The sequence below is a fragment of the Patagioenas fasciata genome, chromosome 7 (genome assembly GCF_037038585.1).
Source record: "Patagioenas fasciata isolate bPatFas1 chromosome 7, bPatFas1.hap1, whole genome shotgun sequence".
In the NCBI taxonomy this organism is placed as follows: domain Eukaryota; kingdom Metazoa; phylum Chordata; class Aves; order Columbiformes; family Columbidae; genus Patagioenas; species Patagioenas fasciata.
In genome coordinates this window covers 18,594,306-18,615,938 of record NC_092526.1, presented here as the reverse complement: position 1 = coordinate 18,615,938, position 21,633 = coordinate 18,594,306, and the positions used below count along the sequence as shown (strand labels likewise).

The 21,633-nt window shown below is 37.1% G+C and overlaps 1 protein-coding gene across 12 annotated transcripts in view; it reads right to left on the bottom strand.

Annotated features, from left to right (window-relative positions):
* SLC4A10 (solute carrier family 4 member 10) overlaps nucleotides 1–21,633 on the bottom strand; it is a 170,205-nt gene that overhangs the window by 29,783 nt on the left and 118,789 nt on the right. For 11 of the 12 annotated variants that reach the window (XR_011739980.1, XM_071810968.1, XM_071810970.1 and 8 more), the window contains 8 exons: nucleotides 15,325–15,416; nucleotides 10,692–10,849; nucleotides 8,267–8,354; nucleotides 7,608–7,754; nucleotides 6,938–7,038; nucleotides 5,398–5,572; nucleotides 5,079–5,212; nucleotides 3,851–4,096 (listed from right to left, as the gene is read on the bottom strand). Coding sequence is in view for 11 of the 12 variants with exons in the window: in XM_071810968.1 (XP_071667069.1) it covers nucleotides 3,851–4,096; nucleotides 5,079–5,212; nucleotides 5,398–5,572; nucleotides 6,938–7,038; nucleotides 7,608–7,754; nucleotides 8,267–8,354; nucleotides 10,692–10,849; nucleotides 15,325–15,416 (1,141 nt within the window). In the remaining variant the exon portion in view is untranslated. The remainder of the gene's footprint in view (nucleotides 1–3,850; nucleotides 4,097–5,078; nucleotides 5,213–5,397; nucleotides 5,573–6,937; nucleotides 7,039–7,607; nucleotides 7,755–8,266; nucleotides 8,355–10,691; nucleotides 10,850–15,324; nucleotides 15,417–21,633) is intronic. The other variant, XM_065840561.2, reaches the window with a different exon arrangement.

Sequence of the window (21,633 nt, the reverse complement as noted above, 5' to 3'; positions counted from 1 at the left end):
TTTTACATAAGCTTTGGCTGAGCATTCAAAGAGAAATTAGTTGCTCAACCTTTTGAAGTTCACCCATTGCTAATTAAAGAACTGCCAAGGCTTTACTAACAATTAAAAACTTGTCTTTAAAATCCCCAAAGAGGAAAATGCAAACAGCTGTTTTAATTAGCAAAACAGCAGATACTAATTAGCTTCTGTAACAGAGTATGCTGGTCCTTTAAGGACAGGACCAGTTTCAGCCCAAGTTTATTACCCACTTAAACTAGATGTATCACACAGTATCACAGTATGTTTGGGGTTGGAAGGGACCTCAAAAGATCACCCAGTCCAATCCCCCTGCTGGAGCAGGAACGCCTAGGTGAGGTCGCACCGGAACATGTCCAGGTGGGCTTTGAATGCCTCCAGAGTAAGAGACTCCACAACCTCCCTGGGCAGCCTGTTCCAGTGTCTGTCACCCTCACTGAGAAGAAGTTTTTTCTCAAATTTAAGTGGAACCTCTTGTGTTCCAGCGTGATCCCGTTACCCCTTGCCCTATCATTGTTTGCCACTGAGAAGAGCCTGGCTCCATCCTTGTGGCACTCACCCTTTATATATTTATAAACATTAATAAGGTCACCCCTCAGTCTCCTCTTCTCCAAACTAAAGAGACCCAGCTCCCTCAGCATTTCTTCATAAGGGAGATGCTCCACTCCCTTAATCATCTTTGTTGCCCTACGCTGGATCCTCTCCAGCAGTTCCCTGTCATTCTTGAACTGAGGGCCCCAGAACTGGACACAATATTCCAGATGGGGTCTCACCAAGGCGGAGTAGAGGGGAAGGAGGACCTCTCTCGATCTACTGACCACCCCCCTTGTAATACACCCAAGGATGCCATTGGCCTTCCTGGCCACAAGGGCACAGTGCTGGCTCATGGTCATCCTGCTGTCCACCAGGAGCCCCAGGTCCCTTTCCCCTACGCTGCTCTCTAATATGTAATTTCCCAACCTATGCTGGAACCTGGGGTTGTTCCTGCCCAGATGCAGGACTCTACACTTTCCCTTGTTAATTTTCATCAGGTTATTCCCCGCCCAACTCTCCAGCCTGTCCAGCTCAGATGCTTCTAATTCCTTGTGAAAGCAAAATACCACAACTTCAAGTACACAAAAATGAGATTTTTACTTCAAGTAGCTGTTATGCTTATTCACCTTCTAGTGTCTGATCTTTCTGGAACTGAGACACACGCAGCCATTTGAGAAGGGAGTGAAGGTTATTTGAAATGTCTTGTGATGATCCTGCGGGGAAGGTAATTGTGATACCTTCATGTTCTGGGCACATGGCCACTGTGTCTGGACAGAGTAGTATGTGCATATTTGCACAGCAAACCCATGGAATTGAGGTAGCACAAGTGTGCTCTGAAAGCACTGGTCATCTGGGCAGCTGATGTGGAGTTGCTCCAACAGAGCACATCTTTCTGTTGTCCCAACTTGTTGGGGCAGGTTCTAAAGAACTAAGAAAAACTCAGATGAAGTAGAAAGGAGGGGAGAAAACAGAGGAGGCTGGAATTGCCGCTCTGTTGTGTCCAGAGCACAGATCCTTGGAATTGGCAGATGTGCTCTTACAAGCTAATAAATATGCATACTGGTGCTTTCAGTTTTAAGGTTAAAAAAATACAAGCTACATCCCGTAAGAACTATGTTGCCTATGTCTACAGTTAGTCATTTTGGTATTAGTAGGGTCAGTTGCCATGGACAAGATATTGATAACAAATAGGATATCACGGCAAATAGAAGATATAAATGCTGAAAGTTAAATGTAATGCAAGAGTTTATAAGTCTTTATATTTGTACTTTCTATACACTATTTGTACTATCTACACAGATAGAGAATAACTGAGAATATAGGTATGAAATGATGACCTCATAAATAACTACAAAACCATTACATAAAATAATTTTGATAGCTATATGTGTTGGAAGTCACCATGCAGCAGTCAAATCTTTCTTCCAAACATCTGGAAGACACTTGTCCTTCAAGAATTCTTTTTGGAAAAATCTAAAACTTTCATGCTGGTATTCCAACAGGACAGGAGAGGTCAATAGCTGTAACCGGAGGATGCAGGTGCTGCTTTTACCCTTCTGCATGCTCTGCACATTCTACATTCAGCAAAGACAATTACTAAGGGCAGGCAGTGAGCAAGCAACACCCTTAAAAAATCAGTTGTGGATTCTGATTAATGAATGGAATTTTAAGTAAAATGAGGAACATTTATTTCTAAACATAGGGACTATGATATTAAAACACTATAATAAAACAGAGATACCCATCACTGTACCCCTATACATGCAAGACTATTAATCTTATTTCTCTGAAATCTCAAGCAATATCACAGGATTCAGCTATCCATGATTAAAGCTAGCTACCCAGGAGGCCGTATTTCTATTTGTGTTTATGCTATTCATTAAATATTTTAACAGCTCAGCTTCACCTGCTAAATGGTTTCTGAATAATTCTTTTGTATTTGCCTGCATTTCAACATCTGTTTTTCAAAACCATATGAGAACATGATATTTTCTTCCCCTTCGAGACAGCTACTTCAAAGTGGTAAAGGGAAAAAAAAATCCGCAAACACTGCAAACAAGGCTCTTTAGAGGAAAACACTGATTAACAGAAGTTGAATAAAACCAGGATATAACCTCAGATGCATGCATAGTCTATTCTTTATTGCTTTTTCTTAAAATTAATATTCCTTTGTCTACTGATTAAACTATTAGAGAGATTTTTTTTTCCAGCATGATGAGAGAGTATGTCTCAGAAGAACTACAGTGCCTATAATTTATCTTGTTCTGTGTATTAAGGTAGATAATATGCATTCACATTCAGGATTTGCTAACTATTTTTCTAGCGATAACATACACAAAGCTCAAATGTTTTCTCTGTTGCTGCATTTTGTTTTTCCGAGCTTAAAATGCAAATGAGACATTTGGATGAAACAGTCCTGTTTTTCCAGTGAACAGAAGATGTGGCTCTGTTCAAGCATTGTTCCATTTGGGCCCCACCCTGCTCATGGAAAGGGTTCAAATCGGTTCAGTGAAATAAAACAGACATTTCTGGAGGGGGATCTTCTCCGAAAATGCTTTTTAATGACATTTTAGTTTCTGAGGTGACCAGGCTTAGATTGACAGACAAGGAACTTGTCCTTTACATATTGATTAAAACCATACACTTTTTTATTCCCCAAGTAGAATACTACCTGTCAAAATTGCACAATAAAGCTACCTAAATGAAGCCATATTAAAAATCTTGTTATTAAGAACAAATTTATTATGACAAAATCTATCACTGCTGAGCAGCACCTAATATTTCCAAATCTACTTCAGTTCTTGCAGCTTGAACCTGAACTGCCAGAGAGGTTAAAACAGAGGAGGCACATCAAATTATGTCCTTTTTAGAGAGGTCAATATAAGTATAAAAATGTTGCCTGAAAACCCAATAAAATATTATAAATCATCAGTACAAGGTTATAGTAAAAGATCATTGAGTTACACTTCTTTAAATAAAAATGTGAACAAAGACCTAAAGTTGAGTTCCCTTCAAGTCATAATTTTTATTCTAGGAATTTTAAGTTGCATGTGTGTAAGCTTTTCCAAACTCCAAGTCAAGATATTTTTTACCTATCTTAAGTAAACGTGTACTTCTTGTACACATATCTCCAGTAACTACTATTTCGACATGCAAGCTTCATGCTTAACTCAATAGCTTCCACATGTTAAGATTGCAACTACTGCAAACTTTTCCTGCTTCGCACTGGTTTGCCTTCCTCACAGAGGAAACATAACCTATGAAAAGAAACTGTAGTGTTAACAGAAGAAATCTTACTTACGAGTACTTTGTCAGCAGATCCAAATCATTATGCATGTTGATTGGATATGTCTCACTGAGATGAAAGAGCTTCTCTAAGGCCTCATAAATGAAAATGATGCAGATAAGAGAAGCAAAAGCTTCTTCAGTAAATCGGGTAATGTAGCAGACTAGGGAGCTTGCATCAGTTGCAACAAGGATGATGCACAGGATTGCAGTCCACAGTCCAATGCTGGCTCTCAGAGAAAGGTATGACAACCCATACTCTCTAAAAAAAAAAAAAAGAAAAAAATTAAACACATTTTATCTTTTGTCCAGGTACAGTAAATGGAGAAAAGAGGAAGCTCCAAAATTTCCTTTGCCTAGGGATGTGCGATTCTGGGGACAGTGTGAATCAAAAATTATTTACCTATTGTGAACTCAAGATACTGTCAAGTCACCTCTTGACCTGAGCTCTCCTCCCAACTAACAGGACACAAAGAGCTCTATCTCTACTGCAGTGAGTGAGCAGCTTTGAGATTAGTCACACACATGAAGCGTATATGATCCACCCACTTTTTATCCCATATCCTGCCTTGTGAACAGTCAACACCTGCCAATTTCTTCTTAAGCTGCAAGAATAGCTATATTGAAGACTTTCATGAAAATCCTGTATGCCTGTTGTATATGATGATAGAGCTCCAAACACGCTTGGTGACATTATCACAGAGAACTGGAAGGTCTACATGAAAGTGATAAAAGCTAAGAGAGCAGCTAAGCGGGGGCACCTACTCTATATTGTTCAGGAGATCTTGGTGCAGAAGTCCCCATCACAGCAGAAAAGTAGAGACGTTTGAGGAGAAGCACAATATGGTTGCCAAGATGCAGACATAATTTTTACCCACCCTGTGGCATAGACATGTCATGCATAGTGCATTCACATAGAAGTGGGGATATGCTATTCTGGCAAGATGCTTCCTCCCTTCTCTGTTCGGGTGGAGGAAGGGCAGGGTCTATATTAGCACTTACTGAAAGATGGCACCACTGCCACTGCATGTACTTCCTAGGTGAGATGTAGCACCTTTTGCATGATTTAGGGATGAGAGAAAATGATACGATTAAAAAAAAAAAAAATCCTGAAGCTTGCATTCCCTTCAAAACAGCTATAAAAAAAAAAAAAAACCACAAACAAACCACACACACTTTGGGATCAGTGTCTGCTTTTACCTAACAACACCTGAGGCATGATGCATATCCTGATCTTCACTTACTTGCAAAATTTGAATAAGATCTTCTCAAACACTAAAACTGGTCCTGTGCTGCCAAGTATAGTGAGAGGCTGTCCACCAAAGAGAGAGTAGGCAATCCCAGTCATGGATGCTCCAAACAGCGATTCTATTGCACTCTGAATGTGATACAGAGAAAAGTGTCCATGAATTTTCACACAGGTTCTTTTTGCAATATCTTAGTCTGTAGCCTTCTAAACATTGAAACACCAATATTCAAAGGTGATTCATGCAGCAGTAAGAAAATACTAAACACAAACCTAGGAATGTAAGTTTGTTTTAAAAGTTCAGATTTAACACATACTATACGACCTTCAGTTGCTTCTCCCAGCAGACCACCAAATGTGATGACAGGAGACATGCAAGCACAGTAGAGAAACAAAAATGATGCCAGACACTGCAGACTGAGAGCATCCCTGAAGTCACTCCAGAAGAAAGGAGCTTTTCTTTTTATATCTAAAATCAATCCTCCAAAAAATCTATAAAAAAATAGAAGAGATCAAATTAATGAAAAAGGCACATCAAACTTTATTCCACAGGATTTCTTTAAATATACTGCAGAGAAGGTATTGTTGCTTGATCAAATTACACATACTCTTAGAATTCATTCTTCCCAGAAAAAAAGTTTCTGAGAACCCTGTCTTGATAACTTCAGTTAGGAAATGGTATTTTAAAAAAAAAATAATTCGCATGTTTGTTTTATAAAATCTTCACCTTATCCGGATGCAAAACTTCTCAACAGTTGTTAGATCCCACGCATAAAACCCTATTATTTATTACGTGAAATAATACTTTGCTTTTGTTTGATCAGAGAGCTACCACAGTGCTCGTTTTCCCACACGTCTACATATAGAGCTTCACATTCTTTATTTGAGAACCTGTTTCTCAATACACTTGATGAGAGAACTGAATATAGGCCACAATTCTCCAAGGAAAAGAACTGTCATCTTTTGTCATTTACACTATGCTAAATATAATCAAATATTTAGGAACAGATGCTCCCATACAGTATACCCTACAGTTAAAGTAAATATCCCCACAATGCTCTTTTTCTCACAGGCACCCAAAGCATCAGAGGACGAAATGCTAAATATTAGGACAACCCTTTGAGCTGTGAATTACCAGGTTCACCAGTGAAAGAATGGCTTACAGCCAGCCTCGCCATCATCTCCTCTGCCCCACTGTCTACCCTAACACTGTAGCTGAATCTTTAGCCTTATGCAGGTAGGAATGATGCTGAAATATCAAGAAGCAGCCAGGTAAAAGTCTGTTGCACAACTACACTGCAGTAAGGCAACCACTGACAGCTGATGCACTTGCACCACACCACATTAGACGGGAGAGCGTAAGTATTCCTTGGAGCAATCCTTCTTTCTGATGTGTGTGTATTGTTGCCACGGTGCTAATCATAGCCTCATGTACCAGGACATATCATGGCTTGCTGAGATTAAAAAAAGAAAGCTAGAGTTGCACAACTCAGAAACTTCAACTAGAGAATAGTTGCACGCACACATAATAAATGGCACAAGACCACTCCCAACTTTTCCTTTGTGCTGCCCAAAACCTAGAAACATTAATCAAGCTTAACAGAGGTCTGACCTTTATAAACAATAGAGAAAGGAGACTGCAACAAATACAATGTGAAAACTCAAATCCTCTTGCCCTCTCCCCCTCTCTGCAAATTAGCACACATTGTCCTTTTCAGCTACGTGGTACAAATCAGGAAAAATGCCTGAAAAAAATCATATGTCAAGCCAGTCATTTGAGAGAGAACCAAACCATTATGATTCCCTTGGAAGTACAGCACTTAGAACACTTCAGATTTTGTGTATGTTTTCACTAACTTTCCAGTGCGTTGCAGTTCTGGGCCAGAGTGTCCTCCAGGTTGTTCTGCGTCCCCATGGGCTGCAGTCCCATTTGGCACTCCTGGGATCTTACGCTTCTCCTACCAAAAGAAAAGATACTTCTCATGGGTCTTAGCAAGCAAAACAATTTTAGCAGAGGAAACAGGTTTTAAGTGTTGAAAGACTAAACATGCAAATTTTATGGGAAGATTCATCAACACAACCTCTTAATAAGCTGTATATGAGTTCTATAACAAGAAATAGCAGAAGGAATTTAAAGAATTTATCACAGAAGATCCTGTATCAGAAAACATTTTAATGAGTAGCAAGCCAGGCTGCTTTGATCAATTCTTGCAATAAGTGTAGAACAAAAGCAAACCATGGCTGTTTGGAATAATCAAAGATTCTTATGACCAATTACCCTAGAATTTAACACTTTAGATATGACTATTTCTTATTCAGGAGAGAACTAGTATTGAACTACAAGAAATGTCACCACTATACTGTATGTTGGCAAGACAAGGGTTGTCTTAAAGTAAACTAACAACAACAACAGAGTACGCAATATGTCTATATAGTGACTCTGCTCAATGCTAAATTGAGACTTAATTCTACCTAGCAAAATTCCATCACAATGTTTAAAAGTGTCTGAGTTGTACAGTGTACAAACCTGAGAGGGAACATTTTTAGGTGGTTCTATTCTAATTGTTGGGTCCCATTCCCCAGGAGGGAGAACAGTAACCTGATCGAGAAACTCATCAATTCCAGACACCAAGTCATTGCGGTCTTTTGCTTTGTAAGCAACATCATGGAACACCTGTGAAAAATGGAGAAGTGTTTGTGGTAAGGAGAGGAGATGAGGAAAGGAACTCTCTCATAATATTTTCCATGATAGCCCCTTTTCTCTGAAATAGAATGGACTTCATGCCGTTCCCACCAAATAAACAATCGCAGCTTCAACTGACTAGATTTTCTGGTACATAGCTTTAACAGAAGTTCCAGCTGCTATGGAAAGACATTCTTATCAGTGCTAAATGTTCTAGATATTTTACAGTTTAAAACACTATTAGTTACACTGGAAAGTAACTGCATAAAATGGAATCTTCTCAGTTAAGATATCCTTGCATGTGAATATCGTTTCTCATTTTGTTATCTCCTTATGGCAGCAAAATCTGGGCTGTTACAGGATCATGAAATAAACTAGAACGCTATTTGTGCATCACTGGAATGATTAGCCACGTTTCATATGGACGACACTACACTGGAGATTCCATACTACACATCTTCAGTCAGCACAAAATGACAAAAGCAAAGCCATGAATAAAATACCTCATCTGTCATTAGTGTTGCAATTGATCTTCCAATCTCATGGTATTGTTGCCCTTTACCCAGCGGTCCAAGAAGAATAAACAAAAATCTGCAAATAGAAGATAACTTAAAAAACTGTAAAGGATAGATGGATGAAAGTAGCTATACATACTACAGAAATACTTATTTTAAAATTGGACTAAAAGAACCTCTAAGACAAATATTATAGATAAACGCCTTCAAGTTCTTCACACATGCATTTAAACATGAAGCTCTGGTTAGAAAAGATGTTGAAATAACTTCCAAAAATACATTATACGCTTCACAGCCAGACTTGGAGAATATCAAAACCTCCTTACATAACAAACCTTCTCTTACATAATAAATATATGCAAGTATAATCTAGGTGTAGAACACATTTACATTCATTTTCTTCACATCTACATTAATTTATTTAATTCTGTTAATTCAACAGAATCAACTACTTTATGGTAGTAGTATTATTGCAATATTGGGCAAGTTAAATTACCCTTGAATAAAGATCATTTTTAAAATTGTTCCTTTTCCCAATAAGGCTCTAGACAGCCTCTAATCTAGGCTTGGGGCTAGTAAGGTTCTATAAAATGCAGAGGACAGGTTCAAATGAAATAACTGAAATTCCCAGTTTTGCTAAAATGCAAAATACAATTTTTTTACTAACTTTTTTTTTTTTTGGCAGAAATTCTTTATTATCCTAATTTTTAATCATTTTATTTTCTTTTGGCCAAAAAGTCAATAAATCTGTTGTTTTCCTTTCGGTGGTTTGTTTGTTTGTTTGGGGAAAGCTGGGCGAGGTTATGAGGAAAGGCCTCAGGAGGTTTTTTCAAAGCCTACCCAGTCCCTCAATGTCCCTTATAGACATGCAAAAACCAGAAAACACAAACAAGTAAATACAACTTAATGTTATACTGTTTATCTGACCAGTAGCAAAGACATGAGTCTCAGCATTTCATAGCAAAACACTCCATCCTGAGTGTCACAAACAACGGGAATACATTACTGCCTTCTATCAGAGTTCTACTTTTATAGAAACTACAAGAGAAAGGGGGAAGAGGGACAGAATCTGTCTACAAACATATGCACAAATGCAAAAAAAAAAAAAAAAAAAAAAAAAGCGAGAGACTGCAATAAAACTTAAGTCAGTGAATTCTGATATGGGAGAATCACTTTGGAGTTTTGACCTGAACCAACCCTAGCTGGAAACAATACATCTACAGATCTACTTAAATGCTTTCTATTTTAGTAAAAAGTCTGGTTTTGACACTTTGTTTTAAATTCCTCATAATTTGTTCTCAGAACCAAAGTCTTCATTAGAAAAAGTTTCAACTTAGGAAAAAATGAATCTATTGAAAATTTGTGATTAAAAGTCACATTCACTACCAAGGAAGTATCTCCAAAGTAACTTTTAGAGAAGCATGATATTTACAGCATGTACATCACCTACTCACTTTCCCTAGTCAATCAAATCACATTGTTTGTTTTTTCCCGTTACTCAATTCCTTATTTTTTTTCTTCTGGACATAATTATGCAGTATCACATTAGTTTCAGTTCCAGATGATCATTCAGGTGATTGTCCCACTCTGCTCTGCAGTGGTGCAGCCTCACCTGGAGCACTGTGTGCAGTTCTGGGCACCACAGGATAAAAAAGATATGAAGCCGCTATAGAGTGTCCAGAAAAGGACTATGAAGTTGGTGAAGGGTTTGGAGGAGAAGCCATATAAAGAGTGGCTAAAGTCACTTGGTTTGTTCAGCCTGGAGAAGAGGAGATTAAGAGGAGACCCCATCGTGGTCTACAGTTTCTTCACAAGGGGAGAAGCAGGCACCAAACTCTTCTCTCTGGCGACCAATGACAGAACCTGAGGGAATGGCAGGAAGATGTGCCAGGGGAGGTTTAGGTTGGTCATGAGGAAAAGGTTCTTCACCCAGAGGGTGGCAGAGCACTGGAACAGGCTCCTCAGGGAGGTATCATGGCTCCAAGCCTGACAGTGTTCAAGAACAGACTGGACAACACCCTCAGACACATGGTGTGAACTGTGGGGTTGTCATATGCAGGGACAGGAGCTGGACTCGATGATCCTTGTGGGTCCCTTCCAACACAGAGCATTCTATGAAGCTGCATATTTCACCTTAGTATTTCATCTGCAATATTACCAGTTTGCATAGAAAAAACTGTGTTGTACCCTAACAAGCTATCATTTCTACTTCTGCAAAGAATGATTATCTGCACACACACACAGTATAGTTCTGAATATACTCATGTATCATTTAAAGGATGGATGGGTAAAAAGACATCTCTGTTGAAGAAAGAACCAAATTTGTAACTGAATATATGACAAAATTGAAAGTTGCATTACTCTCTCCACGAGGTAGTCAGAAAAACATGAAAAGAAACAAATCCAACTGTACCTTGTTGGAATCGGAACTTCAGCCAGTCCCGTAAGCAGCACTGCAGGAGATAACCTGACAAAAGCAACAACTGCACGGTCCAGGAACTCCAGTTCACCTACTAAGATGTTTGACGCTTCAGCTCCAGGTGGTATTTTTTTCATGAAGTGTAGGTCAACCTGGGAAATGTATATTAAATTACAATGTAAAATGTATTAACAGGATTTTTTTTCCCCTGATATGTTGACAGAAACTTTCTGGGTACTATACTATAATGTTAGTTATTTCAATTATACAGTTTCTACTATTCTTGTCTGCTGAATATTTTTTTTTAATAAAAATATTTCTCAAAAACAAACAACTGGTCTTTCATTATTTGACTTATTTTTCTTGGAAACACAGTTAAAGTACTGCAGAATTAATTTATAAAGGCAATAAAACATTCAAAATCTCATTAAGAATATAGTATTAATTTACTACTACTACAATTTATCAATAAACATAACAGCATCAATAACTCATAACAGAATCAATAATTCATAATAGTAGAAGAAATGAAGACACCTTATTTTTCCATCATAACAATTCTGGAAATCATCAATTCATAGTTCACAGTTGCTGTATTACAATCTCTATGAGAAGAACAGGTTCCACTACACATAATTTTCCTTCTACTACCCTAAGTCAGATGTATTTTGGTTTTCAGATTTAATGTAAGACAGTTGCTTTTCCACTGAAAGTGACAGAAACTAAGCCATGACCATGATTGTTTCAAGAGTAAACACAAAGAGCAAAGCAGAATAAAAACTTTGGAGTTTTAAGGCAGTGATGTTGACTCTTATGGGGAAGGTCAGAAAAGACAGAAACAGCTTCATCATGACACTGCTATATAAAATCAAGGTATTTGCCTAAAAATGTGTTCATTCATATTTACTTCCTCAGTATCAGTCTAGAGTTTACTCTGTAACAAAGATCGACATGGAGTAATAGAGTATATAATGTATGTTTGATTTCATTATGCACCAGTATTGTCTACATTTCAAAATGCATGATTTTTTTTCATTTGCTTTCCTTTTATTAATCTAAACACAACAACAGCAACCAAATCCAATATAAACTGTTAAAGTGGACCATTTCAATGTCTATCTTACAGCCATCTGTCAGTACTAGTTTGCATAGCTTTTGGTAATATTTAGAAAATTGTTTTCTTGCAAATGGCTCTGGCATTAAATCAGAATTCAGATATCACACAGTTGCATGTGTAATGAAATCTTATTTCCCTGAGATCACAAAGAGATGTCTAAGCCTAAACTAATCTAGAATGATGATCTAACACCTCACAAAGTTAAACAAGCATCAAATCAACCTGGAAGGCTGGAGTCTAAGTACTTTTTCAAGGTAAAGTATCAGGAAGGTAAAATCTATTCCCCACTCAAATCACAAAAAAAAAAAACAACTCCTTAGGGTAAAATACAAAACCCAAACAGATTCACTTTGCACCTAATTTTGGTGTCATAAGTCACTTATAGGTGAGAGAAAGAAAGCAGTCTTTCAGGCACAGAGCAATGTGCATTCTGTAATGATTTCACCTTGTGAATGGATTTAACATTTCATAACTAGTGTCTCATGTAAAACATGCTACAGTTGCCACTTTATGGTCCCACTAACACACACATCACAGGATCAAGATTCAAATCTGAAATAAACATTCAGCTTCCCACCTACCACAAACTATTCCAGATGTGTTTTCTATACTACATATCAGCTTGACATTCCAAAATCTTTTGGGTAATAAACAGAGGTCTGGTTAAAAGGAAAGTAGCCGGCAGAGAAGCATCAAACTGGGCAAATACACTCAAGCCCCAGGTGTTGCTTCTACTACATAACAAGAGCAGAGGTGGCCCTGGAGTGTTCTGGGAAATGGCAGAAGCTACACCATTCAAATGCTTCATCTATCCATCATACATCTCTTATCCCAAGAGTTACTCAGCCTGACAGCCCTCATGTGCATCTTCGTCTTCACCCTAAACAGAGCCACATTTAGGACCTGGCACTAAACAGTCACAGCAAGCTCTGATTAAACATAAAACTAAACAACTAATGTGGAGGCTGCTCCCCTCCAGGGCAACTCAAGGACTGAAAACAGTGGTGAGGGCCTCCCACAGAACCAAACATAAACTGACATCAAGACAAACAGAAAATACCCAACATCGCTTCTCAGGAAAGCCCTGACACATATTAATCAAATTTATTTATAAGCAGGGCCAACCAATATTCAAAAACAAGTCCATTATTTCACATGGTATTTGAAAGACCAAACTCTGTCAGTATGGGACAGGGGTTTGATTCAGAAATACTGATTCCATGTGGAACACAGGAAGGTTGCCACGAGAAGGAACGCGGGTGCAGTCTCTTCGCGCATTTCGTATTTCAGGACAACCTGGGTTCCCTTCAGCCTCTGGCATAAGAAGTGAAGATCAGCCAGATGCAGTTGTTAAACTGCCATCCCCACCCTGCTCGGACATGGGATAAAGTGGTGCTGTGACAGATCACCTCATATTGCCCTGGGAATACAAAGTCCCTGTGGTGTCCCCAAAGGAAAAGGAGTGACGCATTTACAAGTACAAACATCAGAAACTATGTCTCCCTCTCTGTTTCTGAAGTAACATTTAAGACAGCTTTTAGTGCTGTGTTTCACAGTATTCACAAACAGGTACCAATACAATCAACAGTCTCAGTGTTGTATTCGGATTGTCAGCTTTTCGAATCAACTCCAAAATTCGAAATATTAGAAGCAGCCCAAGGGAGATGGATTAGCAAGGGGAGAACATGTGAGGTAGTCGTGCTTTTTTGTAGAAGATAAATGAAATTAATATGTGGAACAAAAATAGAGCAAGAAATCACAGTACTCAAGAGAAAATTAGTGTACTGCTCTACTTTCCCCTCAGTCTGTGTATACAATTCCAGTTATAACCATTGGGAGCTATTGCAATAGCACATTTTAAGGGGAAATTCTGCTTTACTTACGCATCTTCAAAAGGATAAATGGATCTATTTAAAGGCAGCCAAAATAGGTATTTAGATTATGATCTTCTACTGCAAACAAAAGCTGTTCCTTTCATATTCCCTTGTTTGTATCTAACGCTGCTGAGGCTAGTCAAAAGATGACACCTTGATCTCTTCTCAGGCCAGTTTAAAAAGGAAGAGCTCTTCTGATCAGCAAAGCTGCAGCATTACCAAAAAAGAGTGACTGAAGGATCAAATAATGCAGCCTCCATTCTTGTTCAGTACAAACACCATGCAGCTAGATAACAGACTGGGATTTTGATCCTACACTCAGAGCAACTGGAGGAACATGCAAGAAAAGCACTACTGAAAGTCATGTCATTCCCTTTGGGGAATGTGTTTCACTTCTGCACAGCTTAATTTTGCATAGATAGCTTTATTTATATTTTATATCCTTTACAAAATTTTACATCTTGATATTAGAAGACTTGCCAAAGCAATTAGTTTTAGTTAACACTTTTAATAAAAATTTCAGGAAACCAAAACCCTACATGACTTTTTAAAGCATTGTAATCTTAATTTTAAAGTACTAGCATCAAATTTTTAACAATTTGTCACTGTTTATAGATCTTGCTACCTCTGCAGAAACATGGTCCACTATACATCTCCAGCGAGCCTCCTTTCCTCTCACTGTCTTTGACAAAAAGATCTGTTTCCCACTTTTATTTCAGCTGTACACCATTCCTAGTCTGGCATGTTCAGTCATGAATTCAAGTGATGCACATAGCTACTGCTGCTAGGAAATAAGTCTGGCACCAGATGGAGCAATCACATAACTCTACTTTTAGCTCAGTTGCACTTACATTAAGATTCAACAGACTCAATGGGCTGTTCTTCAGAATTTTGGTTTAAATCACCTTTTTTCACTTATTCAACCTTTGTTGTATTAATGTGTCAGCTGAAGTCATCTATCCCTGTCAGGTCTGTCATCTGTATCTGATGTGACAGTTTGTTTTAGGTACATACAGACTTCTTAAACAAATTAGGATTCTCCTTTACATTAAAGCTGAGAAGCTGTTTGCTTTTCTTTGCTATCTAACATTGAACTGTCATTGCAATCTCCACTACTGAACAGTTAACAACTTTCGTGAAGTGTACTGAAATATCTTGGCTTGCCAAAAGAAGTAAGTTATAGGTTTACAGAAACACATTCTGTTTAAGACATCTGGAATCCACAAGTTGAGGTTATAAAAAACGTAGTTTGCATTCATGCATTACTTCTACAAAAAGTAAAAATCTGAGAGGTAAATCTGAATTATAAGAATTCTGAATTACTTTTCTAATTAGATAATTCAATGTTAATTTGTAAAAAGTCCCCCTATATATACACCTATGATACTGACATGCAATAATTTTATCTATGTTCCTAAACTGTAATTTCCTCTTATTGGTAATTTATCAAGAAAACAAAAAATGCCTTTTTTTTTTTTTTTAATAAACAAACTGTGTTGCAGTGCACAATAAATTTTAATGCTGAAGTAAAAACTGCACTTCATAGTTTTTCCTGACTCACATGAATTCATTGTATTTAATTTAAAAGATCTATTTGGTAGTAAGGAAGCTCTCTTCACCATCAGTGAATACTCACCTTGCTAAAGTCAACAGTGCTGTTTTCTCTGCTCACATCGTTTTTGTTTTCAATACAGGCTGGAGCAGACTGTGGGGAAACAATCTGACCTGCTAAAAAAAGTACCATTATTACAGAATACTAACAATTACTTCTATAAATAAAGCAACATCTAATGCAATAGTTGTTAAATAACTACATACATCTCATTTCATATGTATGTGAAGCATCAAAACATGGCATTTTAATTAAAGACTTATTTAGAATAACACATTCTCAAAAGACAGAACATTTATCATGTGCAGTTAGGAATGGGAGAACATAATTTAGAAAATGTAAAAGATTCTCGAATGTTGGAAGACAAACTTTATATGCCAATTAAAGCTTAAGATTTTAAAGATATTACAGTTGAGGAAAGTCCTGTATTCATATAGATTTTGTAAGTAAGTTGAGGAGCTGCCAGTTTTGGGCAATATCTGTCTACAAGAATACTCCTCACTGAATAAAACAGGATTACTAATTTCCATAAATGTACTCATGTCTATAAGAATGTTCTGATTATAACAACTACTACAAAACCCAGCACAAAAGTAGACTGCTATAAAAATAGATGTATTGGAAATTAAGATGATTTAACAACTCAATTTTGAACAATGTGATGGTTGACATGTGTAAAACACATGTTCCAGCAAACACATTTTCAAAAAATTCCAATGAAGATTTAGTAAAGTATTTTATAGAAGTTTTTAAAGTATCTCGAGATGAGAAGCAGCATTTAAACATGCCTCAGTCTCATGTAAGCAAACAGTAAGCCTTGTGACCAACAAAATTTTGCCAACAAAAGCTCAAAAACAAAACAAAACCAGTATTAAGTAACAAGTATATGTCCCATAAAGTATATTTCTACTTAATGCCAACATTGCCTCTGTGCAGAGCCAGAAGCCAGCATACACAGTGCGAGGGAGCAGGGCTGGCAGTGCGGCAGCACACCAGCCCCCCGGGGAAACGGGTCATTCCCACCTGCCTTCCCTCTTCCTCCCTCCCTGGCATGGCAGGAGCCACACACAGCCCTGAACACCACAACAAAGTACGGGGAAAAAGTACCAAATGTATGAGCCAACTATCTCTTACTGCCCTAACACATACCCAAGAATAACTACAGAGTCCAGCTGGCCCAGAGTCAGCATCTCATGCCCAGCATATATTTGTTTCCATAGCAAATAAAATCTCTCATATGACTGAGAAATGATAATGTGAAAACATTGCTTCTGGTGAAAATCAACCTAAATTTACACAGTAACAAAGACCATATGTTCACAATACTTGAAGATTAAGACAGAAAGCCCTAAGCTAGGTACATGTTCTGGGCAATTCCAAAAGCCACAGTGTGTCCCCTCGTGCCGCTGTTACACACACTTGCAGTCCCAGCATGTCCTCAGCCACAGCCAGGAAACAGAGCGCTTCACAGCATCCAGCTGACCAGGATGGGGGACTTGCAAGAGTATCTCAGCCATTGCCAAAATACTGAAATATCCAGCTTCTGTCACAGCTGAGCATCACGGTATCCCTGGCTAATTTGGGTCATGAATTCCCACTTGAAACACCTGCTCAAGGAAAAGGTTTGTTTTCGTGAAAATCAACGTCTCATTTTCCACTAGGCAAATCTCCCATGACCAAAACATTTTTTAGACTCCTGCGCTGGGTCCTGGTAGCATAGCCAGAGAGATTTTGCTCTGATTAGGAAGTACAGGAACAGAATGTTTTAAAATGGATTGCTATAAATCTTCTTATTAAGTGTATCAGTCTTAAATACATAAATATTTCCCTTTTCTCTCTGATTCAGGACAAGGACAGATCAAAACACGAATAGAAATTAGGGTTTTTGCTCAGCACTACAGTGAAATAAACAGAGAGTAGTAAAAAAACAGACATGACAAGCATGTTAACCTAACCAAGTCAGCAAAAATAAGTCTGGATTAGAAATCGCATATGACAAGAATAAATGGTTGATTTCAGGAAGCAACATACTAATGCAACTTAAAGGAATTCACATCAAGAAGTACTATTAATTCCTAAATGTCACAAGAGACAACTTTTGCAAAGCACCAGATATTAAATATGTGAGATGCTTATGAACAGCTATTCAATTTGTCTGTTTTAATTAGAATTTAAAGGAAAAAACTCTGAGTTCCATCTTCATTAAACCATCACCTTGACACTGTGTGCACTACTACCCATACACTACTTCACACGGCAAATTTTTCTGTATTCTTTATTTAGCAGTCTAAGAATTATTTTTCAAGGAATCATCCTATAGTATTATAAGTATTAAAAATAATGAATATATAAATTTGATTTCTCTACTATTTTTGAGATTTTAATAGCATAATTTTAAAAGCTTCCACTAATTCTAACAGAGAAGTCATAAAATGCTCAGGGGAAATTTCTGCCCTAACTTACTGCCAAAAAACTTTAGTAACAGCAGACATTTTTATCTCTAAATTTCTTCATTTTAGACACTCCTCTATATTCTAGGATCTATATAAAGGGAAATACTTGTAATAATTACTTGTATCAATTTCCATACCATATTATAAAGATGTTACAGGAAAGCAACAGAAATAGTACTTCATTATCTTTCTGTTGCTAATTAGAGATTTGCAGTTATACTTCTTTTTTTCTGGACCCAAAAATTCAACAAAATAAGAGCAGGGATATCTGCCAGGGAGATAAAAATCTTGACCAACAAAGGAGTCAGAGCATGGACCACCTGTTAAATACACTTAATGATAAATTATAAAACAATAAAAATACTGAAGTTTTAACATTATAATGGGAGATGTCACAAGCCTCCAAGCAATTAGCATTACAGTCCAAAAGCTAACTTTTAAATATTTCTCCACTTTTCTTTTAGGAGAAAAACATGTAAAAACATACACAGTAGGAAATAAAAGCCACAACAACTAAGTATGTGAAGTTTATAAGAATAGCATATGTTCTTTTTCTGTGCCAACAGAACACCTCAAACTTTGATTTACCCATATGCTGGAGTAACTTGAAAGAACACAAGTTTTACCTTGAGGCAGCAAGGGATGTTTAAATAGCTCTGCAATTTAAGACAGCTTGCTGGATCTTGGAACAAGAAGTTTGGGGGGAGTTTACTGTATTGAGTAACAATCGAAGATAACAAGGTAGAAAAGGTAGATAATTCCACTTTTCACATGATAGTCATGAGGAAAGTTTTTTAAAGAGCATTTTAAACACACTACAGGAATGCATGTTTGCTAGGCAACGATGCAGTCAGTAAAATCTGAAACTTGGTCTCTGTGTGGCCCTTCAACAGAAAAGATAAAAAGTACTGGGGTTTGGATGGATTTTTGCTCCTATGCACAATTAGTTTGTTAAATGCCTGTATATTTTGTACTAAATAGTGGGTAGACGCAATGCTATGGTGGCCCTCTTAGAGCAGGACTGCAATGCTACATGGTTATTTTTATATTTGGTAGCTTTTTCTACTTCTGAGATATGAAACCACAAAAAAAATGCAAATATTCATTTAATTTTGTGTATAAGTTCATGTTGACTTAAAGGAGATGTCTTTTGGGGGAATACTGTTTAATACATGAGTAACTCCCAATGAGGTATCACCAATTTGTATTGGTATCACCAATGAGGTATCCCAATTTGTATCACCATGCTACACTGGTTTTCCAATGTCATTACAAATATTCAGTTTGTTGAAGCCTGTTCACTGCTACAGAAGTGCTTTATCCTCAAGTCACTTAATTTCAGCAACTGATTGTTTTTCTTCAATGAAGGAAACAGTTACTGGCACCACGATGGTCCCAGGAAGCAAAACATAATTAAAGAGCTATGTGAATGAAGAGAGGAGCTGTCGCACCATACCTAGACTAAAAGAAAACAAACAAACAAACAAATGCATTTCTTCTCTGATTTCCACCAAATCGTTAACGGTCACCACTGGATCATATTGTCTCTGGAATACAGGTACACTAAATCCAAGTGTTCTCCAAATGTTATCTTTATAATATGGGATCCTTCAAAACTACTATGTGCAAAAGAAAAAAAAAAAAAAGCACCAAACTCTAGCCAGGCTTTTAAAGTCCAAGAAAAACACTTGCAATGGTTTATTACTTCTTTGAGTTGGCAGTGTGGGGTTTAGGCTGGTAAGAATGGTGAAGACATAAAACATCAATAACAGGGAATAAGAGCAGCAACAGACTTGCCATTTATTCAGCTCCTCCGTGTCCTGTTCTTACCAGTTCCGTTTCAGCTCTCTCAAGTGAAATGTTTACTTACATATCATTTGGGGTAAATACAATATTTTGTTTTGTAAAAGTGCAATGTAGTACTTTGAGTCCTTATAAATCTGAAGTTTAAAAGCTTCGATTTACCCTGCAGTCCATCTACATAAAGCGTCTGAAAAGTTGCATTCTTTAAGAACTCGGAGTGCCATTCGGATTTTTTTAAAGTATCAAACAAATGCACAATGTGGTGTCCTTGAAATATCCAGCCTACATACAAAGAAACTTAATACCCAACAGACAAAACCACACTAAAATGGGTGTTAAGGCTTATCTATGTATTAAAAAGCCAATATCAACAGTTTTCAAAATTATATTTTAAGTTGGTATACATGAAAAATGAGTGGTTTATCAGATAATGTGAAATTGCCAGAGCTCTGGTTAGAGCAGGAATTCACACAAAACATATTATGTCATGCAAAAGCCAAGCATCTTAAAAATCAAACCCATCAAAACGTTTAAATCCATATTTGTTACATTAATAGATGTTTGCATTTGCATATAGAACTCAGCATTTTAAGACTCAGTCCTGCCAAATTAAAAAAAAATCCCAGTAAATTAATGTCTCATGCAACATATTCTTACTCCCTAGAATTTAAAGCTTGAGACATTTAACTGTGTGTATTGCATTTATTAATCAAAATCAAAGAGGTCTCTAAAATACGAATTACAAAAACCAAGAACAATGTCTACAGATACAAATCACAGTTAATGGAAACAAACTGGATGTAACTGACACATCAAAGGAAACTGAATCAGAAAGTAAATTGCTTATTTTTCTAGACCGTACCGATTTCTTCCCATTCAGGAAAAAAAAAAAAAAAAAAAAAAAAAAACTGAGTTGGAAGCCAGATACAACAATCTACAGGCTTTTCACTGCATCTAGTCACCAATTTTTCAAATATGAAAAGGTTTCTTCAGTATGCAGTAAAATTCTAATATAACAGACCAGTGATACCAACTTTGCAGACAGAATTGTATGTGTACTTTTAGACCTCTTGATGCATAATATTTTCAGTTGGTGGAGAACCATGTCACTTCCATTGTACCTGCGTGACTGTAAGCAGATTTGGTGCTCGCTAATGATACATTATTTAAAGGACGAGGATGGAGATACTTTACCCGTTTTTCTAACACTAGGCCTGAATCACAAGCATAATTCACAAAAAGTCATGCAATTTTAACTAAAATGCTATGATTTGCAGTTTTACAAATTGATGTAAGAAAATGAACGTATAAAGAAATCACTGTTGTTGGGATTTTTTTCCCCAAAAAAACATAATTCCACACAAGCTTCCCATAAGTGTGCCAGAACTGCTGACAAAGGCTTGAAGTATTTTTTAATCACTATAGCAAGAAGTTGCATGCTGTCAAGAAACTGAGATGAAGACACAGGTGTACATTTGAAATGATTTGAAGCCCGAGCAAGAACAGGTATTTATACTACCTCTGAACCTTCAGGGAGTTTACAGAACCCAAAGGATAGGAGATGAGGAAGATACAGAGATGAGATGAGCCTGTTAGAGACAGACACAACAAAGAGCAAAATAAAGAAATACACAGATGAATGATATCGCTTTATACATATAGATTACACATTTTATCATGGGTACAAGGAAAAGTGGAAAAAGAAAGAATAAATATCAGATGAAAATTTTCATAAATACAAGTTATATTTTAATAATATAAAAACCTGTGGATAATACAAGTCGATCTAAATATATACATTTGAGAAGAATATAAAACAATAAATAGTGCATTAGCTAATTTAATTTAATTTTAAGACAGAATTAACTATCTTTTGGGTTTGCCTTCTTTTCAAGGAAAGCAGGAGCAATCCATCTGATCTAGATCCAATACTGCCAGAAAACTTGGGTATGTATATGACTTTTGTTGTGACTTATTTCCAAAACGAAGGAACATGGTCACATACCTAGGCATTCCTCCCTATCATTTTCATTGGGCTTCCAAGTAACGTCTGTCTCTCTCCACGTGGCAGTATTGA